This window comes from Fundulus heteroclitus, chromosome 4, assembly GCF_011125445.2.
Source record: "Fundulus heteroclitus isolate FHET01 chromosome 4, MU-UCD_Fhet_4.1, whole genome shotgun sequence".
Classification (NCBI taxonomy): domain Eukaryota; kingdom Metazoa; phylum Chordata; class Actinopteri; order Cyprinodontiformes; family Fundulidae; genus Fundulus; species Fundulus heteroclitus.
In genome coordinates this window covers 22,099,600-22,116,457 of record NC_046364.1, presented here as the reverse complement: position 1 = coordinate 22,116,457, position 16,858 = coordinate 22,099,600, and the positions used below count along the sequence as shown (strand labels likewise).

The following is a 16,858-nucleotide window of genomic DNA, read 5'->3' as shown; positions in this document are numbered from 1 at the left end:
CAAACGTCAAATAAGATGTCTAAAGGCATTCTTCTAACAATTGCCATATTGTTTTGGGGGCCAGATTGACACAATGCACTGCTGATTGTTTTTTTGTACACAAATTCACCCACCTGAGCTGTGGCTCTCTGCAACTCCTCCACAGTTAACCAGAGGCTTCTGGGCCACCTCACTGAATAATACTATCTTAGGACAGCAGGTCGGTTTAGGCGGGTGGCCTTATTTTTGATTAGCTGTTGTGCTAAGAGAAAAGGAACTGGAAAATGAGATACTTGGGATATTGTTTCATAATCCACCCCTTTGTTAAACTTTTCCATAACGTTATCTCTAAGCTATCTGCTTCCTTCTTTGGTCTTCATGATGCTCTTTCTCCCCAGTGAAGTTTAATAAATCTCCGAGGCTGTCACAGGACAACTGCGTTTAGACTGACAGTAACTTGCACACAGGTGGACACATTTACTAATGCGCTGACTTTTAAAGGGAACTGGTTCTACTTGATATTGCTCTTTTAAGGGAACTGGGGTTAGTAGGCTGGATTGAAATGCAAACCCGACATATGTACATATACATACATACAGTATTATCATATTATTAACCATGTTTCATTTTCCCTCCACTTCACAATAATGTGCTCTTTTGTGTCGGCTTATCAAAGATTATCTCGCTGTAAACACTGAAGTTTCTGTTTGTAGCATGACCCAAAATGCAAAGCACCCCCCCCCCCTTGTTGCGTTGTTGCAATAAAATAACACTGAATGTTATTTTATTGAAATGGCCTGAAGCTCTGTGCATAAAGAGTCCTGTATGTGATGGCTTGATGCCTGTGTGAGACAGACTGACTCCTAAACCTCTCCCCTGTGGACATGTTGTGTTGTGTAGAAGCACATAGCTCATGGTTTGATCCCCGCTGCCTCCATCGCTCCTAAAGCCGCTGTGCCTCGTACTCCTCCGCCTCAAAGCCCTGACCCCTCACCTGACCGACATAGGTACCTCACACTCTCCCTTTGTCCCTTTCACATTTCACACCATTGTCTATTATTCCATTTATTTATTTATTTCATCTGTACAGTCGCTACTGAAAAGCCACGAGCTGATTTCACTGATTCATTGTTTGGGACTGCATGTCACACCAGGTTTGTGCTCATATCCACAGATCAGCCTTAGCTGCAGCTATCCTGTCTTCCTCGCTCACTGGACAGCCGTGGGCCATCCCTCCCGCTCGTCCAAGGTCCTTCTCTGAGACAGATCGTTCAGGATCCCTCCTTTCTGAGCCGAACTTCAGCGCTGCACTTTACACCAGGTACAGTAGATCCTCCTCCACAGCTGCGCCGTAGTCCTGTCTTCAGAAAACTATCCCCATGTGGTCCTGTACGTACTGGACCAACGAGAGCTGCTTCCTCCACTTGCCTCAAAGCCCACCTGCTGCCTTCTCCCCCTGTAACGACCATCCGCTGATAAAAAGTGGGGCCAGTTTTCAATTAGCTTACTAATTTTATGGCGAGGCGTTGATATGAGTCAGCATAGTCCTATTATGTGGAGCCTTCTACATGTAAAACAAGAAAGTGAAACTTAATTATGTTTTGTTTCCATACATCTTCTGTGAAAAAGCTGATTTTCCTCCTCTCCAGTAATCGGACCTTCAACAGAGACAGATGGTCGGAGGATTCGGCCAGCCGGCCGCCCCTCTCATCCCCTGACCACTCCGAGGGGGAGCTTGAAGATGACGAAGAGGAAGTCGACAACCAAGATGATGCAGAGGAACATGTCTATCAAACTCTGGACGGGCAGGAAGATTTAAGAGCGACAGAAACAGCTGGTGACCTGCCCCTAGACTTAAAGGTACGGAAGCACAAAAGGTTTCTGTGCCATGAACATCTTTGAACACGTTCACCTTTTTTCCACTGTTAAACGCTTCTAAGGTTGGTAATTAAACTGCCGTCATCAGCCGTTTCAGGGTAATTTAGATCAAATTGTGTATTAATATGTAAATTAGCTGAACTTTAGGCTTGCCCAAATATATTTTTCTGCGTTTTTTGTATGAAAATGACACAAGTGAAGATATGGCAATATATAGCATTACAGTTACACAATCCCCTGTAATACTAATCTATCTCTGTTTGACTTATTATTTATTTAAAATAGATAATCCATCTTAATCAACATTAACATTTCAGTCCAACAGTATCGATCATAAAGACTAATATTCATTGGTAGTCTGGCAAGATGATCCCTTTTTTTTAATAGAATATAAATACACAAGGGTCATCTGCATACATCTAGCATGTAAAACTGGTTGGACAACCCCCTGTAATGTCATAACTATAGAAACTAAAAAGCAGAGGACCCAGTGTGGAACCTTGTGGTACACCAATGGAACAAGCAACTATTTTATAAATATGAGCCCTATGTGAACACACTGTTTGCTAATACTCAGATATGATCTTATCCATCTCATAGCCTCAGCTGGAAATCTAAATTTTGATAACATAAGGACGTCATGGTTAATAGTGTAAAATATCTTTTTCAAGTCAGCAATGATGACTCATAATTATGGAAGCACCTACAGCATTGTTGGATAATAAAGAAGTTAGCATCTTCAAGGCCCTAAATGAGTCAGTAAGACTCTCATAAGGGCTGCTGTTCCTCTGTATCAAGCGATTTTGTGCTATTGCACTTGTTCTAGCTTTGGCGTTTGATTTATTTCACCTTTTGCCACATCACATATTCTTTGTGGGGTTTGCCTCTGAGGGTCCAGTCATATTTTATACATTATTACACCCCTAAAAGTAGTCTAGCGTGTGATTTATAGTAGTGATTTAAAAGGTTGGGTAATTTATTTCCGCCTCCACGGGCTCGCAGGTCGCTGTGTATTCATTGTAGAGTCTGTTCTCCGTGATGCATGAGACCCTGCTGATGATTATATCCCCAGAGTCCGTTCCTACAGCCCTAGGAGATCCGTTGTCATTGCTGCGCGTGACGCAGGCGTCACTGGTTAGCCTGTAGCAGTCCCTCTGGGCTGTAATTATTACAAAATCTAGCTGTTAGCCAAAAGGCACAATTGCTCTAAGGTCTTCTGAAGCAAAAAATCGAACGTTTTGGTTTCAGACCAGGCCAGAATTGGAGCTATAGTGGAAAATATTACTTAGACAAACTTTATGGCTATTTTGCATCATTATTTTGCACTGCCAGCGTTGCTGAACTTTTATAATCCATTTAAATTTAAAAGTACACAACTGAATGTTTATTGCATTTTTGCACCATTATTGTTTTGCACTGCCAACATTGAACTTTTCTAATTTATGCCTTTTTTGCACCACTATCTTTGCGCTATAAACATGGTTGAACATTCTTCTGCACACTTTTTTAAAAACTGTTTTTCTCCTGCTCTGTTACGTTCTTATCACTTCTTCACTCTATATTGTAATGTTATTTTTTTTCTGTTGTAATCTCATTACATGTCTAATTCTAGTGCATTTCTAATCCTTCAAATCTTTTCAAATGTTCATTTTCCAGCGGATACGATATCTCTAATTTCATACTTCTGTTAAGCCTTTAATTTAATTCTGTGCTGGATCAGGCTGTGTTTCTGGTTGTTTTATAATAATATAATAAGCACAGTTTGTCTGCATATCAAACCATCAAAAACCCATTTAATACGGGGTGGCTTTCTTCTTCTTATTATTATTATTATGCAGTACTTTGAGACAAATTCAAACTGCATTTCACTTTGATGTGATGTAATCTAATATGTTTTTATGGTAGCCATAAAGTTTGTGGACTCTGAAATATTCCTAAAGTTGGATAGGAGGCTGAGTTTTGTCTGTCTCAGCATCTGTCTGACTGCCTTCCTGTTTCACCCATCTCTCTTCCAGTCCAGCACACCTCTGGCCGCTCACATGTCGGGTAGAAGAGTGCCATCTCCAGGTACGGCCTTTCCTCTGATGGATTGTAGCCTCCACACACTCAATGAGACCCATATGCCTCAGAGTAGGATGGCACAGATGTCGTGGAAACACTAATCGCCAGTAGTGGAAACCATACAGAGGAATGAACAAATTAATAATGCTAAATAACTAGAGGTGCACCCGTCTGGAAATTTCTGGCAGATCGCGATATCCGGATTTCTTTGAGGTCTGATCAGAGGTTATTTCATGGCGTATGTCGTTAACCCTTTATGGGATTTTTATTAAGGCCAAAACAAACTGCCTCAAAATGCATCCTGTTGGCTGATGCTTTTAAAGACAGGAAGTAGTAGGAATTCTTAGTGTTGATGCCTTTAATGAAAAGGGGAGTGAAACAATCAGTCATTTCAGCATTTCTCCTGCAGCTGGAGAGACGCTCAAAGGCAAACTGGTCAAATTTGATCTCCAGCTGATCGATTGGTGCATCGGTGCATCGTAAAAATAAGGTTGGTAAAGGGATTTAGAAATGTCCAAATATGGAAGTAAATGGATTTTCCATTCCTAAAGAGAGATGCAAAATTCCATATATAACATTCTTTCATGCTAATAGTGGTTAGGGGGTCTTCTGTCCTCAGAATGAAATAAAAACTATACCCAGTGCTGAGGATCTTCCTGGTCCAGTTCTTTCTCAGCAAAGTGTAGCGCAGCGTTGAACGACAAAGCTCTGCTCTTCTCCTGCTACTTACAGACCTCAGCGATGACTCAAGTGGCCCGTCTCCTGAAGCCATGGCGAGGAGAGAATCTCCCAGAGAGAGCCCTGAAAATCAAAAGGAAGCCGTGCGATGTATGTGTTACCTAACTCCTTCATGCCCTTATGCCGTTGCTTTGTTGTTGTTTTTTAGCACACCCACCAAATCGTTATTGACTTTCTGCTGCCCGCTGGACAAAACACAGATCTCCTGTTGTTCACTTCTTTATGTGACGTTTCAGCACAAAGTGTTGAATAATTGTGAGGTAGAAGGAAAATCATGCTCGTTTTTCCAGAATGTTTCATTTTCAGACATTTCAGAAAACAAAGCGGAGAAGTGCGGCGTGCATTTATATTGGACCTTCTTCAGTCAATATTGTGCAGAGCCAACTTCTGCTACCGTTACAGCTGCTAGTCTGTATCTCTACCACGTTTGTCCGTCTTAAGGCTTAACACTTGTGTCGATGCTTTGAATCTATTTGCTTCGCTATTGCGCTGCATTCTTTCCATTTTCCAGCCGACAGAGCGACCTAACCCTGCTTTGAAGCTTTCTACAACGTTGTTCCTGTCTGCTGCATTCTTTGGTCTCCATGCTGCTGTTTCTTCTCTAACAAACCTCTAAGGCCAGAAACAGAACAGCTGGATCTCCACTGAGTTTAAATTGCACACAGGTGGTTGCACTAGATATCAATTCAAAAGCACACCACACCATTTAGAGTCTTATTTTGTAAAGTATTTTCAGAACTCGTGCAGCATTTTACTACATTTAACGTTGTTCTGTTTTTTGTTGAGCTATCAGGTAGGATCCAAATAAAAGCACTTAAATTTGTGGTTGCAATGGGGAAAAAATGTGTATGACAAGGGGTATGAAAACTTTAGCAAGGCACTGAAGTTCTTACTCTTTGCCAACCAGCATGTGTTAGGTTCTTTGTCCACTAGAGGGCATCTGCTCAGCTTTGTGCCACTCAGAGTCAGCTACAGGCTGCACAGTCAGACAAACCAAAGCTGTAACTTTTCTTGTCATTTGTTATTATACCCCATACCATGTTGTCTAGTATTCAAATTTTTTCCTGCACATGTCTTAGTTTATTTAGTAGAAGGATAGTGGAGCAATTGCAGTTTTAAGCACTTATCTTGGAGATGTTTCCCATCTAAGACGTTTGTCCTCAGATAAAAATTAACCTTTTTTTTATTGCAGCCCTTCCGCCCATCCCGACCACTAGCCGACCTGGGGGAGCTAAAATGCCAAAACACTCCGTCCGCTCGTCTCCAGAGCCCAACAGACTATACAGCGAGCTGCAGAAACAGAAGAAAACCAGGACAACTCCTGAAGACAAGCTGCTGGAAACGAGGCTGCAGCGCCTGGAGCGGGAGATCAGTCACAGCCAAGCTTCCTCAAACCTAAGGTCCTCCGCAGGTAGTGTGGGGGAAGTGTGATAGGAACATCTCTGAGTGAAATAAGAAGCTACAAAATTAAAGGAAATGATGGGAAATATCATGCCATTGTCCTGCTGAATGTAAAAAAGTCAAGGATCTCAGTATGTAGTAATAAAAAAACTATTTAACTTTCTGCCCTTGAGAAAACGTCAGAGGGCTAAAGACCACTGCGACACACAGAAACCAAGTTTGAACATGTTTTATTTATTATACCCTAAGGTTGGAAAACAGACCACCTGGAAAATTAAATGCTGAGAAAAGGTCTTCCAAGAGTCCTTCCACTTGCTTTTTTTTTAATTTATAGATGAATCTGTGAGTGATTCTGAGTGCTAATGTTATTTGATTCTCACCAGACGTCTCTGAAAGCCGTTGTTCTGTGACGGCAGGCGGCCAGGCGGAGCTGCAGACTCTGAGGCGGCATGCACAGGAGCTGGTGGATGAGAACGACGCCCTGAAGCTCACCGTTCAGCGGCTGAACGTGGAGCTGAGCCGCTACCAGGCTCGCTTCAGGCCGCTGTCCAAACCAGAGGTACGGAGAATCCACCAATGGCGACCTCAGCCCTCTTCCTCTGGCTGAGGGCCAGACAGCAACGTTCAGTCAAAATCACTGACCATTTGGGGTCACGACTAGACGGTAGTTCTCATAATACATGCTCACTGCATAATCAGCTTTTTTTCCCCTATGAAACTGCCCGTTTCTAGAAATCACTGTTTTGCCTTCTCATATAATCATATTTTGTGTTACATTATTGTATGTTGGTGTCATTATTTAACGATGCCACCTTTCTAATCACGCTAGCTTGACTGATATCCAGCGTCCCCCTTTGATCCGCGGCCCTGCTGAGTGAAATCCGGGTTTCTCGCTGTCCCTTGTTTCATTAGGTTTGCTGAAGTAAACTAGCTTCCCATCGCTGTCTGCGGCTGTTCGTCTCGTTCTTTCCACGCTGCCGTACACTGTACTCTGCGGATGAAAGCGGACCTGTCCTTTTTAATCATGACTACCTCATGCTGATATTTTATTTTTTTTCACATCGGGAGTTTTTTTGCGCTCGTCCCTGGCTGTTTGCTTCCTCCGCACCAGCACGTCTCTGGGAGCTACTCATTAGCGACAGTGGAGGGGGAAAAAAGAAAAGATTAGGGTGGTGGTGTTTAAAAAAAAAAAAAAAAAGCTTTATGTCTGAAAATTAAAGAAATGGCATAAAGGCAGAGGAAAGACATTATGACGCAACACAAAGTGAACCTTTAGTCGAAGCGGAGCTTTGAACTTAAACAATATGTAGATTATATAGTTTATGCCTGGACATTCAGTGCTTTCCAAAAGTGTTCATACCCCTCCTTTAAGGCTCTGGCTGTATGTTTAGTGTCATTGTGCTGCTGAAAGATCAACCTTGGCCTTAGTCTCAGGCCTTTTGCACCCTTTGAAGAGGTTTTCTTCCGCTACCGCCCTGTATTTATGCCGTGTTCTCCTTGTGCTGTGTTGGATTTTCCCACTTCCCAGTGAGAGTTACAGCAGCAACCCCAGGCTGGGATGTGGACCCAGAACCGTCTTGTTACAAGGCTACAGTGCTACCAGCCTTTCCATCGTACAGGCCCAATTCAATTCTTCTCAAAAATATGGAACTCGCCCTAAAAGGGACTCTGATGTTGTAGGAGCATCATCGTACTTCCACTAAAATGACAGTGAAAGCTGTGGGCAGATAGGATCTCCTGTAGTGATGCGGGCTGCAGAAGAACCGTCTGACTGAAGCGATTGTGTTGCTGAGTTACTGTGTTGGTCAAAGGATGCTCAGAGTTTCCCACCATGGCTTTCATTTTATGAAGCCTAATCAGGTTCCAGAGCAGTCCACCCCGCAACCTTGGAGATGGTGTGTTCAGGGTGACTTGTAGAGTTGGCTTTCCACCACACAACACAGAGAAATGACACGGGTCTGTAATTCTCTGCCCTTTGACTGAAGTTCTTAGTTTTTATTACTTTGTTATGGACCATGAAATCTTTAGTGAGCTCTGTTAAAACAGTTTAGTCACACATACTAGGCCAACTGTCATTGAACAAAGACTTCTTTATTCACCTGGTGTATGTGCGGTTCTCAGCTTTTAGTCAGACTTGTGATAAAACCATGACTAACGTTGTTTTGTCTTTGGCTGCATTTCATCTAGAGCTCCAAAATCCAAGGCATCCCGAACACAGGCTCTCCCCCTCCCTGGCTGGTTAGTATCTAAATATATTAGCTAAGCCTCTGACTGCTGATTGGATAACTGCTGTTAATATCTAGTTTTAATGAGAACCTATATTTGTATTATATATATGAATACATAACAGTAAGAATGCTAGACAGTTTTATGATTGTATTGACTTAAAGGGGACATCATGCTTTTCTTCTATATAAAGTGAAACTGCAATGCTTTGGTCTTAATTCCTTATCAATTTACCCCCCCGTTCCCCCTTTTTACCCCTGTTCTGACCTTTGTTTGAGAGCAACTCAAAAATGGCAAAATGAAAATGGCTGATTCGTGAAATTCTTAGGCCGGAAGTCCATGCCCTTGTTTAGCAGTTCCGCAGCGAATACTGTGACATTATTGTCCAATAAACGTAATAGAGAACAGAGAAAACTGACTTGAAAAACATGCCCCAAAAAGAATATAAAATATCTACACAGCATCTGGCAGACTGAATTCTAATTCTCTGCATTCCTAGAGACAATAGACACACAAAAAAATATGAAATTTGCATTAAAAGTCCTCTTTAAAACTCTTGATCATCTCATTAAATATCCTGTATGTAGTTAAATCTAGTGTTTCTGTTTATTACCAGCTCGCTGAGCATTTCTTTCTGCATAACATCAATATAATATGGCAAATTGTAACTATTTATTTTCATGTGTAGCTTGACATGAAGTACTTATGCCCTTTGCTGCTGGCCTATGAAGACAATATGAATGAGAAGGAAGCACTCCTGCAAACCACTCAGGTAAAACATTTTTATTGGAGATCATACACATTTTGTGTGTTTTTTCCCCCACACTAACATGTAACTTTTACATAGATGAAAAGCGTTAGAATCGTAAATATACTCACAGAGCTGGTCAGAACATTACGTAAATACACTCATCATAAGTTCCAAGCTTTTAATGATTCGTCTGATTTGTTTTTAGGTTTTTTTTTCAAACTGGTATGATAACAGAAGTAGGTCCACACGTTTGAATGAATTGTGTTTTCTTCTGATCGACTCACAGGGTCACAATCATCCAACCAGGCCAGTGGTGTCCAAACTTTTGGTCAAAAAGGCCAAATTTGCCAAGTTTAATGTACTTGTAGGCCACATATTTTTTTTAAAATAAACAACCCCACAAAATAAATTTTGTGTTTCTTTTTTTGTATTTATACCTGTTCAGCAATAAGTTTGAGTTGTAATACTTCAATAAAACAAACAATGGAGTCAGATATTTCTTGGAAATGGGATCTGTAGATCATGGTAGATCAAAAACATAAAAAGCTTACCCTAACTTTTTTTTTCTTAAAGGAAAACATACATTTTCCTAATTTCTGATTTTTATTTTTTATTTTTTGCATTTTATCGTCAACTAGGATGGATTAGGGAGACATTCTTATTTCAAAAAATTTATTTTGCCAACATTCCACTGTAAGAAGATTTTAAAGTTTCTGTGAAAATCGCGTCCTAAAAAATACAAATTGTGTCCAACTGCTTTAAATACTGGGGCGAAGGGCCACAGTTTTGAGGAATTTTGAGGCCACAGAATTGAGGTTGGGGCCTTGCAAGCTCATTCCAAGTACCACAAAGGCCACACTTTGGACACCACTGAGGTAGGCTAAAATGTATTTACCCCTCACTAACATTTGGTGTTTTGTCACTTATCAGTTTGCAGAAGAACCACAGACATGCTATAACCATTTACACAGTGTTGGCATAATTTTTACTTGGCCAGTTCTTCAGCCAAAATTATGACTGAAGCTTGTTGGGGTTTACAACATCATGCATCTTTTCTTTTATTGCTGATAAGGGACGAAAGGGACAACTACATATTTATGGAGTGTTGGTACACATTTAGCCCTGAGGGTGTTTTTGTACCTGTGAAGATCAGCACACTGGAAGGTTAAAAATCTCCACATTGGCCAGAGTAGAAAATATACAGGCTCAGGCTAGGCTAAGTAGTATTACTCAAAGGTTTAAGAGAAGCCCAAAACTTCACGGGACCGAAAGACTTAGTAAGAGTGGAGAAGAACAGACATGAAATCCAACACTCAAAAGTCCACTGGGCGGAGCAATGAGTGAGGAAACGCAGATGTATTCTGTGTTTCTATGTGATTGGTAAGGCATGAGGGATTCAAAGGGGTTTGGTCAAATCAAACATTTGATCAAACACAAAGCTACATTTGTATGACTTAAAACTGCTCTGCAGTACATACAAGACACATACAGTTAACCATCACACCAATGCATACAGCAAAACAACAGTCTGATCGATCACACTATTGGAGAGAAAAGTTATTACAAAGCAACCATTTAACAGTGGTCTCAGTGAAAAGTGTCCAGCAGATGGCGCGCATGGATTTTCATAAAAAGTGATTGCATAGAGACAGTCTTTATATGTTGTTGGATAGCGTTCCAAGCTTTGGTGTAGACATAGCTGAAAGATCTCTGTCCATAACTGACTGGTCATTTTCACGATTTTTAGGTAGCTAGGCAAACAAAGCTACAGAAGCAGGGGTTTGAATAGTCTGAAAGTAGAGTTTTAAGCCATTATGAAGACAGGAACAGCATTACAGTGATGAGTCCAATGAATTTTTGAAGCCCTACTGTAGAGCCTAGATATTGATTTTAAGATTTAATTTGTGGTGAATGACCAAACAGGCAGACAATAGCACAATGTTGATAGTATAATGGCATGTAAAGGGATGTTTGACACAGAGGATGTTAAATGTGATCTAATTCTAGAATAAACATGCATCCTTTTGTTTCCCACTCATGGATAAAGCTTGCACATGATCAAGATATGAGAAATGGAAGTCTAAAGTAATTCCAAAATAGAAAGAGGGTTATTTAAAAACGTAAGAGGTTTAGATATAATAATATGCCTTCTTGGTGAGTGAAAATGCATACATTCAGTTTTCCTGACATTTATTTTTAGATGGTTATCTTGTAACCAGTATTTTAACAAATTGTTAATTAATTCAGTGTTTGATTCAGACACAAAGAGTACAATATCATCAGCATATATGGAAGTATTTGTGTGAGTGAATACATTGGGCAGGTCATTAATATACAGTAGAAAAAGCAATGGACCCATCATAATACCCTAAGGTACTCCCATAGAGCATGCCAGTGATTGTGATATGATGTTTCCATATTTCAAAACTTCAGATCTATCAATCAAATAAAGATGAAAACATTTCCAGTACAGAAAATGAAACTTTAAAAGAAATGATGTTGGTTGTCTCTCAACAAATTTTTGTCTTCCAGGTAATGGAGCAACTGATTAAATAAAGTGTTTTTTTTTCTAATAATTTAGAGAAAATTGGAAGGACTGAAATTAGCCGATTGTTTGAGGCATCAGTTGGATCATTAGACTTGAAAATGCGAGAGATCTGAGCACATTTCCAAGAAACAGGAAAAGTTGACTGCACAATGCATAAATTAATTAAATGGTGAAATAAAGGTATAAGAGTACATACATGTTTTTGAGGAAACTCATGTTTACCGTTTGTGTATCACAGGCATGAGAGCCACTTAAAGATTGTATAATGGCCAGTAAATCCGTCTGAGAAATTTCAGCAAAGGAAACCTGCTGAAAAATGTATCAAATAAAATAGTTTGTTAGCAGAACACAGATCCTGAACGGAAAAAAATTAAATGATCATTAAATAAATTGGCAATTTGTTCATGATCAGAAATAAGTAAACCCTTTTTTGAGATGTGCAGAGTATTATTAAATGTTTGATTCTTTTCTTCAGTTGTTGATTTAATTGTTTGCCACAACATTTTTGGGTTTGTACCAAATCATTTGTTTGTTTAAAATACTGTTGCTGGGCTTTACACAGTTCTACATTACATTTATTTTGGTCAAATTTTAACTGTAACTAATTTTCAGGTGCTTTGGATGTTTTATAAGCTTTCAGAGAGGTAGCGTTTTCCTTTAGAAGGTGTATTATTGAAGCATTCACCCCAGGTATTTTATTTTTCCAGATTGTAACTTTAGAAGTTGAAATTTACTTTTGCCGTGTTGTCTCTAATTTATTGTGGAAATTTGATAAAGTTTGGTCAGGATTTGACAGAGAGATTTCTTCACTCCAATTTACATTTTAATTTCAGCATTAAATTGATTTAGTTTGGAATTTGGGATTTTTTAAAGAGTGCTATGCATACGACATACTGAATTCTTAAAGGTTTTTCTAATTTACCAGTCCAATTCATATTAATACCACCAAGGATCACAAACTCCTTGGTTGTTATGCCTTTTATAATGTCAGAAAGTGACATTAAATACGCAGCTGAGTTGACATTTGGAGGCTTATCCGTAACAACAACCATGACTGAGAACTGATTTGAAATCTTAATTTGTATTTGCAGAGATTGTGAGTCAGTTAATATTCCTATTTTAAGATGCCAATATCTTTTGTGTACATAAATTGCAACTCCACCTCCAATCTTATCCTTGAGGTCTTTGCGATACAAAGAATAATTTTCAATTGAAAGAAAATAATCCGGTATTAAAGGAGTTAGGCAGGATTCTGAAACTGCATTAACATGAACTTTTATTTGAGCGAGCAGAATTTTAAATTCATCCAGTTTAGGTGAAAGGCTTCTCATATTTAGATGACAAATTTTGAAACCTTTTATTTTACCAAGTTGATTTGCCTTGATTTTTCTTTTAAATATGCTTTTTTGATTTGATTTCGAATTCGAACGTGCAATAACAGGCTGTATTATTTTGTCAGTCTGGAGTTTTGTCTAATGTGTGTACTGTGGTTGGATTGGATTTACCTGTGGTACATCTGTGTACAAGCTCAGATCCACATAATGCTTAAAAACATGTGCAGAAAATTCCAGAAAGTACATAAAAATAGACATAAAAGTTGGTTTAACTGGACCAGCATGAAGTTCAATATTTCCGATAATTAAAAGAACGTTAAACATAAGTCTTAAGTGTTGTTTTCGATTTGCTGATACAAAGTCTGCAATATCCTTTATGTTTGAAGTCTTTTACCCACCGATGAAAGACAGCGACATGAGCAGAGAAGACTACCCGTTCCCGTTCTGGGGGGGGGGGGGGGGGGGGGGGGGGGGTGACCAGGGGGTGACATCTGGGCCTAAAGATGTTGCTCAGGGACCCAGAGTGGCAGTCTGTAGTATTTGAACCCAGAACCTGCACACTACCCACTACACCACCACTTCCCAGATTTTGCCCCAGAAACAACTTTTGTGTTTTTGCCTGCTGCAGGAGGAGGTGACCAAGCTGCGAGCCCAGGTGGAAGAGGTGACGAAAGAAAATAGGAGGCTCCATGATGAAATGACCAAGATGGGTGTGGTCAGCCAGAATGACAGGTAGGAAGAAACATGCAGTCCATGTGTGTGTACAGAGTTTATAATGTCAGCACCTTCTGGGCCATCAGTACTTCTCCTGGTGATGTGATTGAAAGGGAATCCTCTTTTTTTAACCTCTTTTCCTTTCTAGCTAGCCAGTGGTCTGTCACTTTGTACCAGATGTTATTGCATCAGAATAACAGAGGGAGATGTTACAACACTTCTGCATTTCCTCCTGTGCTTTTTTTTTTTTTTACTAAATGTCGCATTATTCTTTTGCATACATTAACATTTAGACTGTTTTCCCCACGCTTTTATCAACAGTAAATCACTTAAAATCACCGGATTCCTATTTGACATGATCGTCATCTGAACAGTGAGGCCAATAAGTAGAGATCACATCTCAAACGGATTAATAAAACAACTGCTGCTTACAGGGCTTCAAGCTGTTTCTGTTGCCAGGTTTGCACATAAACCTTTGTTTGAACGCGTTGGGGGAAAAAGTTAGTGGTGCAAACATATTTAAATTTTTTGTGGCTGTCAGCTGATAGAATGTGAAAATGTTCAAACTCCAGTGTTTTTCACCTGGATTTTATGTTCTCAACACGAAGTAGTGCCTATTTGGTCCATTACAAAGTGGACAAGAAATGTTACAAAGTTTGATTCTTTATTGATAAAGATCAAAAGATTCACACGTAGCCATGGATCCTTGAAGAACACCTCCCAGAGGCTGCAAACCCTCCAGACTGGGATGGAGGTTCACCTCTGCACAGGATAACAACCCTGAACTTATAATCAGAGCTGCCATAGAATGGTTTAGATAAACGCATATTCATATTTTAGAATGACAGTCAACAACCGGCCCTTAGGCAAGGCAGGTTTATCTTTTAGCACATTTTATTCAGTGTGCTTTACATGATAAAAATAGAAGAAAACATAAAGAAAGCACATTAATGTAAGAAAGTAAAGAAAAGTTGGATTACAGACTGAAACTAATGATGTTTCAGTTACTAGTTTAATAGATCAGTCAAAGGCAAGTCTAAACAAGTTTAGTTTTAATCTTCATTTAAAGGAACTCAGGATTGTATCACTTTTACAGTCTTCTGGGCATTTGTTCCTAATAAGTGGAGTTAAACAAAGTGCAGGTTGATACGACAACAGATCTTTAACGTATTTCGGTGCTGGGCATACGGTGATTTATAAACTAACGGAAGTGTTTCAAAGTCTATTCTCTGAGAACCAGGGAGGCAGTGGAAGGACTTCAGAACTGTGTTCTGGATCAGCTGCTGCTGTCTGATGGACTTTTTCGGCAGACGTGTAAAAACTTAAATCCAACTAAGCACCGTGTCTGTATAAAGACTTGAAAATTGCTGTTAACAGTGGACCAGCCCTACTTTGTGACGAAGAGTGGGTAAACATTTCAGTCCCTAGATGTGCAAAGCTGCTAGTGACATACCCCCAACGGCCTGCAGCTGTCACTGAGGAGACAGGCACTTCCAGTAAAAAGTATTGACTTTTCCTATAAAAAAAAAAAGAAGAAGAATTAAAACCATGTATTTTCCTTCCACTATACAGTTATGGACTGCTATGCGTTGGTCTAACTAAAATGGATAGACATTAGTGGGTGTAACATCAGAAAATGTGAAGAACTTTAAGGTGTATGAATACGTCTGCGCGGCGCTGCATATGTTTACTAGCCAGTTTTGTCTCTAAAGAACTGAGGAGTTGATACGTTCCCCCTCTCTCTCTCTCTTTGCAGCCAGCAGATTGAGCAGCAGGCCTTTCTGGTTTTGCAGGAGAACCAGGCTCTGATTGATCAGCTGGAGGCCCAGCATGAAAAGGCCAAGGCTAACCACGGCAAACACCAGTCTGAAGGTACTGTCAGTGAGGACTGAAATACATTCAAACACATTTTTTAAGCCAAAAACGACAAAAGAAAAAAGCCAAAGTGAAAGTAAATAAAAAAAAAAGTCCAAACTGAAAAAGCTTTTTGTGTAATAGCATTGTTTTGGGAGGGGGCTCTGCTTTGACTGTTTCCCTCCTTCTTCTTTCCTCTCGGCAGTATCAAAGTTGTCGAAGCAGCTTATGATGTTGGAGGGAGAGAATGAGCGTTTGCAGGAGGACCTAGAAGAAAGCAGACGGCAGCTACAGAAACATACGAAGGAGGTTCAGCTTCTGCAGGCCCGCCTGAAGGATGCGGTCACCTGGGATGAGCACTGCAGCATCGCAGGGAGACTCAGAAGGTACTCCTACCTTCTCTGCTTTGGTTAATATTACCGCCTTTAAACGACAGACTAAGCAGTAATATTTCTTTTTAACAGCGCACGGGGTTTGTTTATCCTAATATTTCACTCAATGACTGATTTGGTTGAGGAAAACAGGATAAGATTCAAAGTACAACAAGGGAAGCAACTGAAATAGCGCCTTTTTAATCGCCACGGAGACCAGCAGGAGGATGAATTATTTAACATGAAAGGGTAATTAAAACCCGCAGAGTTTAAGAGCAAAGCTGCACTTCTGCAGATTTATCGAAACAATTAGTACGCTCAAACAAATTGGAAGGATTACTAAAGCTTAGATGAACATCTGTTGTTTATGCGCACCATCGTAGTTTTTTTTTTCTGTTTCTTTTTGTCTGTTAACAAGGAACAAATCCTCAAATAGCCAGAATCCAAACGAGGAGAGCAGCTACTCTTAAAAGATCAGGAAACATTTGCCTTGGATTTTGTTTACCAGAGGTTGTGTCATGAGAAAGTTTTTTTATTTTTTTTATTTTTTTAATCTAAAATCTGCTCCTGGCTGTCAGGCAGCTGGAGGAGCAGGAGAGCCGACATAAGAGGGAAAAGGAGCAGCTGCTTTTAAAAACGTCCAGCCTAGAGGAGGAGAAGAGGAGTCTGGCTCTGGACAAAGCCAGCCTGACTGCTGATGTGAAGACAGCGAGGACTGAGCTGGAGCACTTCAAACAAGCAAACAGGTACTAAAGGCTCAGCTTCTTCGGATCTGCTGACACCTGAATTGTAAGCAAGAGGAATACGTTTCACAATCTGTTTCTGTGCAACAAGAAAAAAAAAAAGGGAAAAAAAAAACAGCCAAATGCAGGGTCTTTATGACAAAAAGGGAAACCTTTGTTCACAGTTTCAGTACATGAATGCTTCCTAAGCAGTCTGGGGAAAAAAACAAGTAGATTATGACAATATGATTATGTCATCCATCCATCCGTCCATCCATCCA

At 40.1% G+C, this 16,858-nt stretch overlaps 1 protein-coding gene across 7 annotated transcripts in view; it reads left to right on the top strand.

Annotated features, from left to right (window-relative positions):
- The window catches only part of cep89 (centrosomal protein 89), a 75,151-nt gene that overhangs the window by 773 nt on the left and 57,520 nt on the right, over nt 1-16,858 (top strand). For 4 of the 7 annotated variants that reach the window (XM_036136275.1, XM_036136270.1, XM_036136276.1 and 1 more), the window contains exons 2-14: nt 880-986; nt 1,154-1,300; nt 1,629-1,839; nt 3,873-3,924; nt 4,651-4,746; nt 5,849-6,067; nt 6,441-6,616; nt 8,245-8,295; nt 8,972-9,055; nt 13,545-13,648; nt 15,387-15,502; nt 15,690-15,870; nt 16,434-16,601. In XM_036136275.1, the coding sequence (XP_035992168.1) occupies nt 880-986; nt 1,154-1,300; nt 1,629-1,839; nt 3,873-3,924; nt 4,651-4,746; nt 5,849-6,067; nt 6,441-6,616; nt 8,245-8,295; nt 8,972-9,055; nt 13,545-13,648; nt 15,387-15,502; nt 15,690-15,870; nt 16,434-16,601 (1,712 nt within the window). The remainder of the gene's footprint in view (nt 1-879; nt 987-1,153; nt 1,301-1,628; nt 1,840-3,872; nt 3,925-4,650; nt 4,747-5,848; nt 6,068-6,440; nt 6,617-8,244; nt 8,296-8,971; nt 9,056-13,544; nt 13,649-15,386; nt 15,503-15,689; nt 15,871-16,433; nt 16,602-16,858) is intronic. The other 3 variants (XM_036136271.1, XM_036136272.1, XM_036136273.1) reach the window with 3 other exon arrangements.